General features: G+C 56.8%; 1 protein-coding gene across 1 annotated transcript in view; it reads left to right on the top strand.

The window, feature by feature from the left end:
* Positions 1–15,162, top strand: part of MYO15A (myosin XVA) — a 61,426-nt gene extending 46,264 nt beyond the window's left edge. The window contains exons 59-68 of the mRNA XM_014542804.1: positions 320–450; positions 1,556–1,650; positions 1,841–1,918; positions 2,289–2,386; positions 4,328–4,487; positions 5,864–5,997; positions 8,434–8,567; positions 9,190–9,323; positions 10,566–10,706; positions 14,119–15,162. Coding sequence (XP_014398290.1) covers positions 320–450; positions 1,556–1,650; positions 1,841–1,918; positions 2,289–2,386; positions 4,328–4,487; positions 5,864–5,997; positions 8,434–8,567; positions 9,190–9,323; positions 10,566–10,706; positions 14,119–14,220 — 1,207 coding nt within the window. The 3' untranslated portion in view covers positions 14,221–15,162. The remainder of the gene's footprint in view (positions 1–319; positions 451–1,555; positions 1,651–1,840; positions 1,919–2,288; positions 2,387–4,327; positions 4,488–5,863; positions 5,998–8,433; positions 8,568–9,189; positions 9,324–10,565; positions 10,707–14,118) is intronic.
* Positions 15,163–17,421: the final 2,259 nt, after the last annotated feature.

The raw sequence follows: 17,421 nt of genomic DNA on the forward strand, positions 1-17,421 counted from the left end.
TAGAGCCACTCAGCACATGCTCCTGTCCCCAGCCCACCCAGGCCTCCCCTGCCACTACCTTCCTACAGCCCCCTCCCCCGGGCTCCCCCTCAGGGAGAGTCTCCCCAGGGAAGGTGTTCCCTGGTGCATGTCGGGGCCTCGGGCCCTTCCTTGCCTCCCTCCCTGGCCCCAAGCAGAACCTACCTCCTGCCTGGCGCTGGGGCCACCACCCTGCCCTCCCCAGGCAGGAAGAACACCCAGAACCAGAGCTGCCCGGAGACTCCGGGCATGGCCGTCCTGCCGTGGCCACGTGACGGGGTCCTATGCGTGTCCCTCACAGGGACAGCTGCCAGCGGGGCTGGAGGCTGCTGTACATCCTGACCGCCTACCACAGCTGCTCGGAGGTCCTCCGGCCACCCCTCGTCCACTTCCTCCAGGACGTGAGCCAGAGCCCAGGCGTGCCCTTCCAGGGTGAGGGGCACAGCAAGGGGGGCCAGGGCCGAGGGCCTGTCTGCGTGGGTACCGGCCAGGCAGCCAGCAGGAGGGGAAATCCAGAGAGCCTGGCCCTTCACAGTGCCTGGGCCATGTTCGCCCAGATCCCCTCACTCCCCGGATGTGGTGGAGGCCCCGCAGGGGCTGGTGCGCTGGGCTGTCTGGTCAGTGGGGAGGGAGGCATGTCAGAGGAGAGGTGAATGGCTTCCCAGAGGAGCTGTTGCTCTGGGTAGGATTTCTCGTGCGCTGAGTGGCAGGAGCCAAGGCCTGGAGGTGGGCAGAGTGGCATGGGGAAGAGGAGGGGGGCCAGGCCTGGGCTGCGGGGGGAGGCTCTGCCCCTTGGGTCTTTGGCATCAACAGGGTCTTGAGCAGGTCCAGGCCGGGGTGGGCCCAAAGCTAGGGGCAGGGGCTCAGCCTTTCCCCCCTTGGAGTGTGGAGGAAAGGGGCCACTCCTCAACCTCAGCCTTGTTTCCATAGCAACTCCCTGGTCCCCCTAAGAAAGAGCCAGGGCCCCTGCGGTCACCACAGCAGCGGTGAGAGAGATGGGGGACCTCCCTCTGCCTCCGAGTCCTCCTCTGCTTTGAGTAGCGCACACTCCCAGGTCAGAGGCGGAGAGGCCAGCTCCGGGGGGGCTCAGAGTGGCTCCCGGCTTCCCTGCCCAGCAGGTGCGGCACTGCCTAGTCAGACACGCAGAGGCAGGCCACGGGGTCTCCTGCCGGGACTCCGGGGGCGGGAGGCGGTCCGTGGGGGCCCACAGCTGCACCCCCATAGTCACAGCCTCTTAGGGACAAGCCCCCCATCAGCAGCTCAAGGTGACAGCTGTTTCCCGGGCTCCTAGGGTAGCCCAGGGGGCTGTGGACCTAACAGAAGGCCTGAGCCTGTGGGCTGTGGGTTTGAGCGCGGCACTAGCACTCCAGCCTTTGACCTTGGGCCGATCACTGCCCCTCTGGGCTGTTTCCTCAGCCAGCAAATTGGAGAGTAAAAGCTCATCCCACTGGCTGTGCAGAGAACCCGTGGGCTGGCGGCCGGCGGCCAGAGGAGCCTGACTGCCGACCTGGGCAAGGCCTTTGCTCTGTCTTTGTAGGAATCGCCAAGGCCTGTGAGCAGAACCTGCAGAAAACCTTGCGCTTCGGCGGCCGTCTGGAGCTGCCCAGCAGCATGGAGCTCCGGGCCCTGTTGGTGAGCGTGGGGTGGGGGTCAGGGCGAGCGGAGAGGCCTGCTGTGCTCAGAAGGCCTTCAGGTCCCCGGCACAGGTGCTCCTGCAGGGCCTGCCTGAACCTTTGGCTCAGGGACGCCCGTGGCAGGGGACGATGGCTGGCCCAGATCCCTCAACCCAGCCTTCCTGTCTCCTCACCCTCCCTTGTCCCAGGCGGGCCGCAGTTCCAAGAGGCAACTCTTTTTCCTCCCTGGAGGCCTGGAACGCCATCTCAAAATCAAAACGTGCACCGTAAGTGAGGGGATATTTCCAGCAGGCAGCTGCTGGGGGGTGTGGGGGGGGGGCAAGGACACCCCAGTCTCCAGAGTGGCCCCCAAGGGTACTGAGCCCCTCCCAGGCTCTCTCACATAGTCCACAAGGCAGGACACTTCTCAGAAGAGCAGGCTGAGCCTGGGGAGGTGGAGCCTCCAGCTCAGGTCACACTGGGAACAAGGGGCAAGCCAGGCCCTCTCAGACCAGAAGCTGTGCTCCCTGCCTGCGAGGCGGTTCTCAGAGCCCAGGGCTGCCTCTGTGCAGGGCCCGGGAGCTCTGCCCTCGGTCTGCTGGCGGCTGGGAGGACAGAGGTCGGCGGCTGGCCCAGCCTCACTCTCCCCGCCCGCAGGTGGCCCTGGACGTGGTGAAGGAGATCTGTGCTGAGATGGCCTTGACACGCCCTGAGGCCTTCGATGAGTACGTCATCTTTCTTGTCACCAACCGAGGTGAGCTGCCAGGAGGACCGAGCTCGCTGGGCTCACGCCCTACATGGCCTCCAGGGTTCCGGCCAGAGGCCACTTTCTCCCAGAAGCCCCTCGACCCCGTGTGGAGGGACCATTCTGTGCCCCGAGCACCCAGCCCTTGTCTGTCCCTCTCTGCTCCGCCGTGTGTACGACTGTCTCGCCTCCCAGACGGGACTTTGTGGAGGAGAAGGCCCTCTGACTCCTACCGCGGCCCCTCGGACCTGCTCAGGGACCCTGCCCTCAGGAGCCCCCATCCTAGGAAGGGTTCCCTTAACAGGCCCCAGCTCCTGGGACCCACAAGTGCGAGCATTTTCCCCACCACTTATGCCTTCGCATAGGCCATAGAGGCCCTCCCTTGGTCTCACTCGGTCCCACCCCTGCCCTCTGCTGTCTACCCACTGAGACGCCAGCTGGCCGGCCGCATCCTCTCCCACCAGCTCTCCCACTGCCCCCTCATCCCTGGACCACGTGTCTGTCCTCAGCCCTTGCCCGGAGTCCAGCCAAGGCATGGCAGGAGGGGAAGGCAGTAACAAAACAGTCCTGTGACGGACACGCACTACGTCCCAGGCACAGTTCAGAGCATTTAATCCCATCTCCTCCTTCAGTCCCCACCACAGCCCTGGGACATGGAGCCCATCATCACCCCATTTATAGATGGGGAAGCCGAGGCCCATGAGGGTGTAGTAGTTTCCTGTTGCTGCTGTAACAAATCACCACATACCTGGGGGCTTAAAACCACACGCGCTTACATGTTTACGGCTCTGCAGGTCCCTCGGGGCTGGTTCCTGCTGGAGCCTCTGGGGGGACAATCTCTTCTTGCCTCTTCCAGCTTGTTGGGACTACCCCCATTCCTGGCTCATGCCCTCCTCCAGCCTCAAAGCCAGCAAGGCAGCATCTCCCTCTCTCTCTCTCTCACTCTCGCTCTCGCTCTCTCTCATTCCTTCTTATAAGGGTCCTTGAGATGACATTCGGTCCGCTTGGATGACCTAGGACAGTGATGGCGAACCTATGACACGCGTGTCAGAGGTGACACGTGAACTCATTTTTTTGGTTGATTTTTCTTTGTGAAATGACATTTAAATATATAAAATAAATATCAAAAATATAAGTCTTTGTTTTACTATGGTTGCAAATATAAAAAAATTTCTATATGTGACACAGCACCAGAGTTAAGTAAGGGTTTTTCAAAATGCTGACATGCCGAGCTCAAAAGGTTCGCCATCACTGACCTAGGATAATGTCTCCATCCCAAGATCTTTCACGTAATCACATTTGCAAAGTCCCTTTTGCCATGAAGGTAACGTATTCACGGGTTCCAGGCTTAGGGCATGGACGTCTTTGAGAAAGGGCCAGTAATCAGCCTGCCTTGGAGGTCAAGGGACTCGCCCAAGGTCACGTATTTGGGCGTTGAACCCAGGCTGTCTGGCCCCAAGAGTCTGGACTTTATCGTCATGACACGGCCCTCTCTGCGGTAAAGCTTGATGGGCGGTGGGACGGGGAGCAGAAGTGCCTGCAGGAAATGAAGGAGCCGCCTTCAGCCTCGCCACAGGCTCTGAGCCACCGGTGCCGGGCGGAGGCCGCCCCACCCCACGCAGCAGCCCAGCAGTGCCCTCTGAAGGGGTCCTGCCGAAAGGCACTCAGGGAGCTTCCCCGTCCCCACCTCCTCCGGAACGGCCTGGGCTGTGTCTGAGCACGACCCCGGACACTTTCCAGACGCAGCGGCCACAGCTGCGCCCGGGAGGCATCCTGTCGGCAGTCACCAGCATCCCACAAACACAGGGCACCCTGGTCCACAGCATGCACGCCTTCTGGGGTGCCATGTCCCAGCAGGGGCTTGCCCAGGTGATGCTCGCCGGGGCGACAGCTTGGGGGTGTACGCCTGTGCACACACGTGCCCCCCCCCCCCCCCCCCCCCCCCCCCCCCCCAGCACGTGTGCCCACTCAGCCGCTGCACCTACATCCTGGACGTGGCCTCGGAGATGGAGCAGGCGGAGAGCAGCTACATGCTCTGGTTCCGGCGTGTGCTCTGGGACCAGCCACTCAAGTTTGAGAATGAGCTATACGTGACCATGCACTATAACCAGGTCAGCACGTGTGGGCCACCCATGCTCTGGAACCTTCCTGGCTCCCCCAGGGCTGTGAGGTCAAACTCTATGGCCATTTGTTCGAGGCCTTCACGGTTCGGGTGGTCCCCACTGACGGTTCAGCCCTGGTGCCCTGCCCCCTGCATGGCTTCCTCGGAGCAACAATGACATTACCCTCACTACCTAATCTCAGACCTCTGCCCGCAGGTGCCGGCACTCTGCCCGGCCTGCCTTCCTGCGTCTCTGCTATCCTCCTCCTCCTCCTCCTCCTCCTTCTCCTCCTCCTCCCTCTCCTCCTCCTTCCCCTTCCTCCTTCTTCTTCCTCCTTCTCCTTCTTCCTTCCTCCTCCTCCTCCTCCTTTCCCTTTTCTTTCACCTTCCTCCTTCTTCTTCCTCCTTCTTCTTCCTCCTTCTCCTTTTTCCTTCCTCCTCCTCCTTCCCCTTCTCTTTCCCCTTCCTCCTTCTTCTTCCCCCTCCTTCCTCCTTCCTCCCTCCTCCTCCTCCTCTCTCTTCCTTCCTCCTCCTCCTCCTCCTCCTCTTCTTCAACATTTTTATTGATTTCAGAGAAGGAGAGAGAGGGAGAGAGAGAGAGAGAAACATCAATGATGAGAGAGACTCGTTGATTGGCCGCCTCTTGCACACCTAGCATGTGCCCTGATGGGGAATCGAACCCTGACCCCGAGTTCATAGGTCAATGCTCAACCACTGAGCCACACGGCTGGGCACGTCTCTGCTTTTCTAAGTCCTTCCCAGCAAGGCTGCCCCAAACAGCACCTCTTCCCCTTCTCCCCTCCTCGGAGTGCATGCCTGTCCCTCTCTCAAAGGCCTAAAGAGGCCTTGGCTGCCAGTGTTGTTTCTATCTTTGTGTTATTCCCATTGGAATCTTGGTCCTCTCAGTTAGGATCCTGGGGTTTATAAAATCTGGCTCTCTCTCCTCTGCTAACATTTGTGGAAGTGCTTGGACAGAGAGTGTGTTTTTCGTGTGGAACTGGTGCCAAATTTTCCCCAATTCCAAGTACAAAATAAGGTTACTTGGCTTGTATGGCCACATGGTGTCACTGTTGCCAACGACCCCACACAGTCCAGTCCAGTGCTGGTCTAGGTGTGGCCTATAGGCAGCAGCGTTCCTTGGGAACTTGTTAAAATGCAAATCCTTAAGTCGAGCCCCCGATCTGTAATCAGAGTCTGGGGGGTACCACCCATGAATCTGTTTTTAGTGATTCAAGCATATTCCGTTTTCAGTAACCCCAGCCCAACAGACACCCACACACCGCAGTGTGGACGCCCACACTCTTCCCAGATCACTGTGGGGACGGCCACGCCCCACTGCTTGACGCCCTGCACACCTGCTGCCCCTCATCGCGTGCTCCCCTGCAGGTCCTGCCCGACTACCTGAAGGGCCTCTTCAGCAGCGTGCCGGCCGGCCAGCCCCGCGAGCAACAGCTGCAGCAAGTGTCCAAGCTGGCTTCCCTGCAGCACCGGGCCAAGGACCACTTCTACCTGCCCAGCATGTGAGCACCTGCCCACCTGCCAGCCCCCACATTCTCAGAGTTGGACATCCCAGGCCCTGTGCACCCCGCTCACCAGCAGGCTGTCTGGGAAGGGGCTGACCTGGCCATGGGCTACCATCCTCCAACTCGCCCTGAGAGCTGGGGCCCTCCTCCTCCCACAACACGTTGCTTCCAGCTGGTATTAACAGCTCAGAATAAATTTAATGATAAGAAGGCTTTCAGGACACACATCCCCGTCATCCGGGGAATACACGCGGCCATGCAGAAATGCTCACCAGGGCATTGCATCCAACAGCAAGGCCTTCCTGGGTGCTATGTTCTCACAGGGGTGATAAATCAGTCCTTCTCAGGAATAGGACCCCAAAGAGCTTTTGTTTATGTGGGCTGTATCCATTAATATATATTTACCATATTCAAAATTAAAACTCAGGAACAATTTAAAATATTGATTAATTAATTTAAAAACAAGGATAATATATTACATCTCTCTATATAAAAGCCTAAGCGACCGTTCAACCGTTCGACCAGTAGCTCTGACATGCACTGACCACCAGGGGGGCAGACGCTCAATGCACAGGCATGGAAACATGGAACAGACTGATGAATCTCAGAGGGAAGGGGGGAGGGGGAGGCGGGAAGAGATTAACCAAAGTTCTTATATGCATATTAAAGGCCTGGTGCACGGATTCATGCACCGGTGGGGTCCCTCGGCCTGGCCTGCAGGGATTGGGCCAAAACCGGCAGTCCGACATCCCCTGATGGGTCCCGGATTGTGAGAGGGCATATAAGATCTTTGGTTAATCTCTTCCCGCCCTCCCCCATCCCCCCTTCCCTCTGAGGTTCATCAGTCTGTTCCATGTTTCCATGCATGTGGTTTCTGCTCCTGAATTGAGCATCTGCCCCCTGGTGGTCAGTGCATGTCATAGCTATCAGCTGGCTGGTCAGCCGGTCACTTAGGCTTTTATATATATAGATAATGTAAGTTAACATTACATGTTAATATAAACAACATAAAAAATGTATTTTCCAAAAAAATTTAGTGAGAAGAGTGGCACTGTTTTTACATTTTGTAAATCTATTTTATTTTATTTATTTGAGAACAAGGGGCAGGGAGACAGAGAAACAGTGATGAAAGAGATAAACATCTATGGGTTGCCTCCCAAAACATGCCCTGACTGGGAATCAAACCCACCACCTTTTGGTGTACGGGACGCCGCTCCAGCCCACTAAGCCGCAGCGGCTGGGGCTGTGAATTGCGTCACCGTGTGGCTGAACAGAAGACACCTGGTTCTCACGCCTGCTTCTGCAGCCAGTCTGCTCTGGTCTCACATGCCATGTCGCCTCTGGCAGGCTCCCCTGTCCTTGTGAGAGAACAAGAGGGAAAAACCAAATAACGGCTCAGTGTTAACATGGGCGTGTCCTTGACCCCCCAGAGCCTCGCCCACTTTGAAAATCCCTGTGTGAATAATGGTAAGATAATGTATCTACAGTGAATGTCCTGGTGCTGTCATTCAGTAAGGGCTCAACACGTAAAGCTCTTTGATGTTACGGTTTTAAGCAAAAAGCATGGGAAGCACATAAAAGTATACTATAATCCTAATCCTGGGTAGAAAGAATCATTGGGTTCTTACTTTCTGCAAAGCACTCTGTATCCACTTTATTTTCCCCTTACACAGATGAGGCAACTGAGGCCCAGAGAGGTTGCATGGCTTGCTGAAGCTTACCCAGCTAAGTGCGGGGGGCCAGGTCCAGGCGCCAGGCGCCTACCCAGCACTGCAAAGAAGGGGGTCTCTCGGGGAAGGGGATGCCCATGACTTTCTCCCAAACGTCCCCCCGCCCGCAGCTCGGGGTCCTGGGCCTGGCTTTCCCCGCCCGCAGCTCGGAGTCCTGGGCCGGCTGGAACTGCCGTTGGTGTTTCCCAGCTGCCCGGAGAGGCACAGGAGCTGCCCCGAAGACGCAGCATGTTAGAGAGAAGGGCCTGGAGGGGAGATGGGGCGTCTGGCAGCTTTCTTCTACCTCATCCTCCGACCAGTGCTGGTGGTGGCTTTGCCGGCTCTGGTAGTTCCGCACCTGCCACTGCTGTGTGCTGCTCGCCCCTCTGGCCTGGGTTTCTTCTTGGGGGTACGAACCCACCTTGGATTCAAGGCTCAGCGCCCCCACTCAGACTCACTTGGTTGTTGTGTGGCCTCAGGCTAGGCAGTGAACTTTTCAGAGCCTCAATTCCCTCATCTTCAAACAGGAAGTCGCGGTGCTGGCCAGCAGTTATAGAGCACTGCTGTGTGCCAGGGCACCGGGAGCACTTAATACCCATCCCCAACGCCTCCGCACTCCCCAGCGGTTAGTCTGCCGGGAGGTGCCGGGAGCACATGGCTCTGCACCAGCCTGCGGCCAGGATCGCAGGAGACAGTGCTCAGGCCGCCTTCCCCCCACGTGCAGGCGGGAGGTCCAGCAGTACATCCCGGCTCAGCTCTTCCACTCCACGGCCGGCGCCGCCTGGCTCAGCCTGGTCAGCCAGCACCGGCAGCAGACACAGGCGCTCAGCCCCCACCAGGCCCGTGCCCAGTTTCTGGGTAAGAGTCTGGGGCTGGGGAGATCATCATGGGGGCTTTGCTGAGGAGGGGTTTCGGAAGGGGGAGATGAAGGCACCTTTTTCTTGCACAAAGGCATCTTCAGTGTGCGTCACGTGACGCTGAGCTGCCTGGAGAGAACACCTTTCTAAAACTTTCACCAAGGCACCACCTAGACCAGTGATGGCGAACCTATGACACGCATGTCAGAGGTGACACGCGAACTCATTTTTTTTGGTTGATTTTTCTTTGTGAAATGGCATTTAAATCTATAAAATAAATATCAAAAATATGTCTTTGTTTTACTATGGTTGCAAATATAAAAAAATTTCTATATGTGACACGGCACCAGAGTTAAGTTAGGGTTTTTCAAAATGCTGACATACCAAGCTCAAAAGGTTCGCCATCACTGCCCTAGACTCTGGGTAGCTCTTGGCAGAGAGAGCTGGCCGCCAGGGCTGGGAGCTGCAAGCAGGGGGAGGGCAGGAAGGCGCGAGACAGGAGGCTGGGACGGAGCACCCCTGCGCTGGCTGCAGTGGGGAGGATGAGGGCTGCGGGCGACAGGCAGTTGAAGGCGTGTGCCACTGATGAGCCCCTCATTCTGACTGTCCCTCTCCTGCCCCAGGCCTCCTCAGCGCCTCCCCCATGTTTGGCTCCTCCTTCTTCTTCATCCAGAGCTGCAGCAACCTTGCTGTGCCGGCCCCCAGCATCCTTGCCGTCAACCAGAATGGCCTCAACTTCCTCAGCACTGAGACCCACGTGAGTGGCCTCAGCCCGCTCCGCTGCTCACCCTCTTCCCAGAGCCCACCCCTCAGAGGGACTGAGCCCAGCTCCACCACTTACACCTGTGTGGCCGGGGCAGCCCCCCACCTCACGAGCCTCAGTTCCTCGTCTGGAACACAGGGATGATAGAACTCACCCCATGAAGCTGTGAAAGCAAAACACCGCCAAACACCCAGACAGTGTCTCAGTCGCTTAGGCTGCCGCAGGCAGGGCCTCAGCAACAGAAAGTAACTGTGATTGTCTCACAGCTCTCCAAGCCCAGGTGCCAGCAGGGTTGGTTTCCTGAGCCCCTCTCCTCTCTCCCCGTGGCTTATCGGTGGCCGTCTTCCCCGGTGTCCTCATGTGACCTGTTCTCTGCATGTGTCCTGGTGTCTGTTCTGTCCAATGTCCCCATCTCACGAGGACACCGGTCAGATTGAGTTGGGGCCCCTCCAATGGCCGCAGTTTAACTTCATCACCTCTTCAAAGGCCCATCTCCAATGACAGCCATATTCTGAGGTTTGGGGTGTTAGGGCTTCGACATTTGGATTTGGGGGGACATGATTAAGTCCATAACAAATAGGACCTGTGGCCCCCTTCTTAGTTCTTCCAGAAGTGAACCTCCACATGAGGACAGGGCAGGTGGTTTATCTGGGGGTGACTCTAGGAAGCACTGGAGTGAGGGAGTGAGATCAGGAAGGGCCAGCCTCACTCCGTGGGAAGTGTAGGTTAGCAAGCAAGTTGCCGCCGTGCAAGTGGCACTGAGTCCAGCGGGCTCTCCGGGAGGCGGCATGGGACACACCCACAGAGGATGCCTCTGGCCTGGGCTCAGGGGAGCCAGGGCGCCTGCCCACCACGTCCCCCTCGGGCATTCGTGGAGGCATTCACTCTCATAGCTCTGAGTGCTCCTGGAGCCAGAGAGAAAGCTCCAAAGAGGGGCAGGTGTTACGAAGCAGGCTTGATGCTAAGGTCAGGGCACCCCACATCTACAGCACCCCTGGATCCCAAGCACTTGCAAGAGTGCCTGGCACACTGCAGAGGTATGCATTCGCATTGCTGAATCAGTCTTACAGGTGGGGTCCGAGAGGTAAAGCCAGGACTTGCTCCCGGTCACACAGCAAGTCACTGGGGAGCTGGTACTCGACCGGGTGTCCTGCCTCCTGTTGATCAGGTCTGCGGGGGAGGGATAAGGTGGGTGAGACTGTTCCACCCATAGGCCTGTCTGTCCCCCGCCCCAAGGAGCTGATGGTGAAGTTTCCCCTGAAGGAGATCCAGTCGACGTGGACCCAGCGGCCCACAGCCAGCTCCAGCTACCCCTACGTGGAGATCGTGCTGGGGGATGTGGCAGCCCAGTGCACCATGCAGCTGCAGCTGGAGCAGGTGGGCCCTCCCTCAGCACCCAGACCTTGTCACCCACCCTCGCTCCCTTATTTCACTCACCAGGCTCTCCCCTGCGTCTGGCTCCAAGGGGACCCATCCCTGTCCCCTCCTCTCGTGTTCTGGCCAGGCCACAGGGAACATCCAGCCCAGTGCAGGTGACAGAACTAACCCAACACTGCACAGGACTGCAGGCCTTTGCCGTGGTCTCCCAGCAAGGGCTGGGTGATGAGCTCATAGGAAAGAGCCCAGGGTGTGTGCAGAATCGCGAGGTGTTTGCTAGGGAACTGGGAGGCAGCCAGGGCAGGAGAGGTAGTGAAGGTCCGCGAATGCCGAGCTCAGAGTCCGGGGCTTTCCTCTGAGGGCACTAAAAGGTTGGTGAAAGGACAGTGGCCCAGAAGCTGGGCTTGGAAGGTGGATTGTGGGGACTGGGATTGAGAGTAGGGATAGTGGGGTCCCCATGTGATATACAGGGACACAGGCCCACCTGCCCTGTTCCTTATTTGCAGCAACTGTGGCTGATCCTTAAAAGGTATGGCTGACTTCTGGGCTCCTGTCCAAGTATCACAGCCCCCAGGGAGCGGGCGGGGGGGGGGGGGGGGAGCGGGGGGGGGGGGGGCAAAACCAGAGTTTTCACCCCATTGAAAGAGGACTGAGGCTCACAGATGCGGGCAGAATGGGGGCTGGGACCCACACGTCTGCCTTTGACAGCCTACCACATCCCTCCTCAGATCTGGGCCCAGGACAACGCCAGGCCAGGGCCTGCCTTGAAGGAGCTGATTTCCTAGGGCAAGAGGGAGGGTCTCCCACTGCCCCGCCCTGACTCTGACAGCCCAGAACAGAGCCCCTTTGGCTCTTTGTGGCCCTTGAAGAGCCTGCAACTCAGGACGAGGCTCCCCGGTTTGCTTCCTACTGTATCCCAATTCTGCTTCTGCCGAGGTCACCCCAATTCTGGCCTTACCCTCTGGCCCAGTCTGCTTCCCAGAACCCTCTTCTCTGAGCTCCCACCACAGTGAACCTCCTTCCCATACCTGCCGACCACCCACTCTATCTTGGGCTCCTTTCCTGGTGCCTCCTCCCCGGACTGCCTCTGAATGTTGCCTCTCCCCCAGGACCCCCTGTAGCACTGAGGCTCCCCAAACCATCTGTGTGAGAGCCCCCTGGAGATCAGCAGTTCTCTCCACTTTCCCTCCCAACCCTCCCAGGCACTGTAGCCCCCAACCTAGGAGCCTTCCCATCCCTGCCCCCCCTCTCATTGTCTCTGTGGCCCTCTGCTCTCACCCCTCGCCCAGCCATCCTGGCCTCTCCCAGCTCCCTAACGACAAGATGGCCCTCCCTCCTGCCCCAGGCCCTCTGTACTCACTGTCCCCTCTACCTGGAGTGCGTGCCCCCCTTCGCCTGTCAATCACAGGGCCCCTCCCTCCCTTTATTGTAGTTCCAGGGCAAACATCACCTCCTCCTAGAGCAGTGGTTCTCAACCTTCCTAATGCCGCGACCCTTTAATACAGTTCCTCATGTTGTGGTGACCCCCAACCATAAAATTATTTTCGTTGCTACTTCATAACTGTAATGTTGCTACTGTTATGATCTGATAAGCAGGATGTATTTAGGCGACCCCCAAAGGGGTCTCGACCCACAGGTTGAGAACCGCTGTTCTAGAGGCTTCCCTGACCCTCCTTCCTGATCATCGTCTCCTTCTGTCTTGGTGGCCCGCACGATGGCTTGCAAACCATTTAGTTATTTGTTCATGTGTCCTGCCTGTCTCCCCCCTGGACTGTCACACGAAGGGCATGTCCAGCACGATATCCCTAACACGGTGCCAGCACGGCAGATGCTCAGCAGTGGATGCATGAACCGGGGGAGACCTTTTTGGCTTGTCCACTTCTGCCTCTTGCATGTGTGTGTACAGGGGACACATTCATTCATTTAACACATAACCCCTGAGCATCTCTAGGTCGCAGGCTCTGCACTGGCTGCAGGGACACTGAAGTGACTGAAACCCCTCAGCACTGGCTCTCACAGAGCCCGAGTCTCATGGGGGAAACAGATATCAAAGAATTTCTCCAATAAACCATGGCGATCAGTGCTGAGAGGGTGTCCTTGAACTATCTGGAGGTCATCAGGGAAGCTTCCAGGAGGTAGTGATGTCTGAGTACAGCATGATTCAGCCAACAGACCCAGGTCCCTATCCTGCCTGCCCCTGACAGACTGTGTGAGGGTGTCTCAAGCTACCCTGCTTCTTACTGAGCCTGTTTCCACACCTGTCAAGGGGGCAATGATCCCAGTGAGGCCTGGAGCCCTGCAGCATGTAGATAGAACTGGCTGGGAGGAGGACCCCATTGTGTACTCACTGGGATCACATTAGCTGAGGTGGCCCCCAGGGTGGGACAGGCACAGCTAACCTCAGCAAAAGAGCAGTTCAGAGTGTTGGCCTCCTCCCACCAGCTGTGAGGTCTGGGTAAGTGACTTCATGGCTCTGGCCTCAGTTTCCTCACCTGTGGAATGGGATCTCAGAGTGTGTGCCTCATAGGGAACTGGGGACTAGCAGGGGTAGGACTCAGGACGATGCCTGCCACTCAGTAACTGTTGCCCTCATTATTTCTACCCTTTTTCTGGAGCAGCTTCTGCTGGCCCTCAGGGCATTCCCCGGGGATTCCAGCTGGCTGTGGTCTGAGAACCATACTCACAGATGGATTTTCCAGTTCCCTGCCCGTCCCCCTCTATCCCCAATCCCCCAGTTGGGAGCCCTGAGGCTGAGACATAGCTTATTCTGGGCTGTGAGTGCCAGGTCGTAACTGGCAATACAGTTAGAAACTTGCCATTTATTGACTGGACTAATATTCTTTTTTTTTTCTTTAAAAAAAATATATTTTATTGATTTTTTTTGTTACAGAGAGGGAGAGCGATAGAGAGTTAGAAACATCGATGAGAGAGAAACATTGATCAGCTGCCTCCTGCACACCCCCTACCAGGGATGTGCCCACAACCAAGGTACATGCCCTTGACCGGAATCGAACCTGGGACCTTTCAGTTCCCAGGCCGACGCTCTATCCACTGAGCCAAACCGGTTACGGCCTAATATTCTTTTAATCTAAAGAATGTACACATGGAATCCTCACCACAGCTCCATGAGGCAGACCCTGGTAAACTGAGATCCTACATCAGGCCACTGAGGCTCAGAGAGGTGCAATAATTGGCCCTAGGTCACCCGGTTCACATGCAATAAAGCTGGCAGATGCTCTTGCGTCTCCTGCTTGCTTACCCCTTCCAGCCGATAGCCCAGCATCCCTCCTTCCAGCTCATCATGCTCCTCCCAGGGCCCTGGGGGCGCTGGGGAGACTGTCTCCCATCCACTTCCTACCCCAGGTGAGAGCCGGGCACGTGGGGTGGCCGTGGACTCTGGTCTCTCCTGCAGGGCCTGGAACTGTGCCGAGTGGTGGCTGTGCACGTGGAGAACCTGCTCAGTGCCCGGGAGAAGCAGCTCACGCTGCCCCCCAGTGAGATCACGCTGCTCTGACCCGCCTCAGCCCTGCAGCTGCACTGCCAGCAGGCTCGCTCTGCGGCCCCAGGGGAGTTCCTGGGCCTCTCCGTGCCGGTGACCTCTACAAGGGCCAGAACTTAGGGGAGACCAAAACATGGGAGGAGGAATGACCCAAGTCCCCAGGAACCCAAGACCTAGCCAGAGTTGGGATGGAGTCGAGACACGCAATCTTGAGTCAGAAAGCAGGACTCCCCCCGAAGGCTGCCCATGGGCCTCCTGCCATGTACACTCAGGCCCGGGCCCCGACTCCCACCTGTGGCCGGGAAGCCCCAAACCAGTGGCCTGGATGAACTGGACTTTGCCTTTGGTTTGACGGGTCTGATGTTCAAACCTGCTCCACTTCTCAACCTCTCACATGTCCTCCTTGGGTGCCCCCGTACGGCCACTCAGCTTGGACTCATGACCCTTGGTCATTTCTGTACAAATAAAAGGTGCACCTGGCAGCCAGTCCTCCATGGTTGCTGAGTTGCTGGAAAACAAATCTGAGGGAGGAAGCAGGAGCTGGAGGCCTAGCTGTGCCCCTGACTCACTGCCCATGAACAGAACTTCCAGCAGAGACATATCTTTACCTCTCCTTGCAGACCTCTGTGCCCCCACTCCTTGGGTGACCCCAACCCCAGGCCCCCATCACTGGATGGGCCACATAAGGTTCAAGAGTGGTATAGTGGAGAAAGAAGCTCCATGTTAGGGGCTGGGGAGGGAGAAGTCTAGGAGCTTCCCAAGGAATAGGACTTTGTTATTGGGTTTTGAAGAATGAATAGGAGTTTGCTAGGACTAGATGGAGCAGAGGGGAGTGAACATTCCAGAGAAAATGGTGTTTGTTTCCACTATATCCTCCAGAGCCTAGGACAATGCCTAACACAAATTAGGCACTTAAAAAATACTGGTCACGTGAATAAAATAATAAATGAATATTAATGGAAAGTGCTGGTGCTTTGGGGAAACTGGGGGTGGGAGGGGAGCAGCAGACTTGGGAGAGGAAGTCTGAAGAGGTATGTGGGGGCATAATTGGCTGAAGCCACGGGGTCAGAGGAAGGATTTATTTACTTATGCATTACCTATTAAGCACCTACTGTGTACTAAGCAAATGCAAGGTACTGGAAGTTGCTCATAGTTAAAGTATAGAGCAAGACAAGACCTGTAAATGAGGATTAGCTGGGTGACGAGGGGAGGAAACAGCATGCGCAGAAACCCTGAAGTAGAGATTCCTAGGGGGTGGACATTCCTAGTGGCAGGACTTGAGACCGGAGGCTCACAGGGTGGTTTGGGAAAGGCTTTGCAGACTATGTGGGATTTCATCCCAAAAGCCATGAGGAGCCTTCAAAGTTTTTTCAATGAGGGGTGGCAATCTGCTCAGATTGTATTCTGAAAAGGTCATTCTGATCACAAAGCAGAGTGCATGCAGGAGGCAGGGAGACCAGAGGGGAGGCTGCTGCAATGCCAGCTGGGAAACGCTGTGGTGTGGACAGTGGTGGTGGTGGTGACAGGGGTGGGCAGAAGTTAAGTTGGGAGAGATTTAGGTCCAATGGGAAGGACTGAGGGATCAATCAGACCATCCTGAGGCAGGGATGTCCCACTTTCACCAACGCCCTAGGTTGGTTTCCTTCAGAAGCAGTCCCAAGATAGAGCCCACAAAGAGCTACCCCTACACAGTAGGTCTACCCAGGTGTGAGCTGAGAGGCTTTTAAGGTCAGATGATTGCCACGTGGAAGTGGATCCTCCAGGTTGAGCCCTCCCAGCTGATGCACATGAACTCGGAGTAGCCTCCTGGCTGAACCCTGACCAGACGGCAGATCTGTGAGCTGGTTAACTGACTGAGGCCTCAGCTTTGGGTGCTTTGTTACCGAGCACTGGATTAGGAGATAGTAGGGCTTTTTGATTTCAGGGCCTGGGCCTTAAGGCATAGGCTCATGTTTTCACAGCTGTTATGGCGACTAGTGGCATTAGAGAGTTGAACCCTCTTAAGAGCAGGTGACAATCTCCATGAGGCAGACTGGAAAGAGTCAGGGGTGGTAGGAGAGTCGACCCTGCTGTATTCCCAGATACCCTAGGGCCGTGGTTCTCAACCTTCTGGCCCTTTAAATACAGTTCCTCATGTTGTGACCCAACCATAAAATTATTTTCGTTGCTACTTCATAACTGTAATGTTGCTACTGTTATGAATCGTCATGTAAATATCTGATATGCAGGATGGGCTTAGGTGACCCCTGTGAAAGGCTTGTTCGACCGTCAAAGGGGTCGCGACCCACAGGTTGAGAACCGCTGCCCTAGGGGTACCACACTGGGCCCCCCTACCTGACCCAAGACCCAGAAAGATAGGAACTCCAGGTAGCTGTGAGGAGATCCAGAGCAGAGGGGACCAAGCCCCACAGCCTACCATGGAGTGAGAACAATACAGGGAAAATGACTGGGTGGCATGGGAGCCTGAGACAGTCAACGGGTGAAGGTTTGGGATCACGGATGGGTGCAGCAGGATGCACCATATCTGCGCACTGAAAAGTAACCAAAAGGACCTTATTGCTGCCCCTATGTGGGACGGGGTTGGACATGGCCAGGTTCCAATGTCCACACACTCCCCACTCTGGTCTTCCCCTGCCCAGGGCCCACAGACTCTTCAGAAGATCTTGGCTTGGTAGTTAAAGGCCCAGGCTGCGGACCCAGAAAGGCCTGTGTTCAAATTCCACATCTGTGTGCTGATTAGCTGTGTGGCCTTTTGCAAGTGACCTGGCAGAGGGCTTAAGTACAGTGCCCGGGTCCCAGGTGTCCAGAATTCCCCATTACACAGATCCTGCTGTCCTGGCCTTGCCAAGTCACTACACAACAACCTCCACCTCCCGGCAGGGACTGGTCGGATCCTGTTTACAGATGCAGAAACTGAAGTGCAGACTCAGGGTCAGCAATACCCTCTGCTTAACACACATGACTTCACTTCATCCTCACAACTGCCATGATGTGGGCACTAATGCTATTCCCATTTCACAGACCAGAAGACTGAGGTTCAGAAAGAAAAGTCACTTGCCCAGGGTCATACAGCCTGTCAGGTCAAAATTCAAATCCAGCCCGAGCCGGTTCGGCTCAATGGATAGAGTTGGCCTGTGGACCAAAGGGTCCCGGGTTCTATTCCATTCAAGGGCACATACCGCGGTTGTAGGCTCCTCCCTGGCCCCGGCTGCGCAG

This window comes from Myotis brandtii, unplaced genomic scaffold (genome assembly GCF_000412655.1).
Source record: "Myotis brandtii unplaced genomic scaffold, ASM41265v1 scaffold314, whole genome shotgun sequence".
NCBI lineage: Eukaryota > Metazoa > Chordata > Mammalia > Chiroptera > Vespertilionidae > Myotis > Myotis brandtii.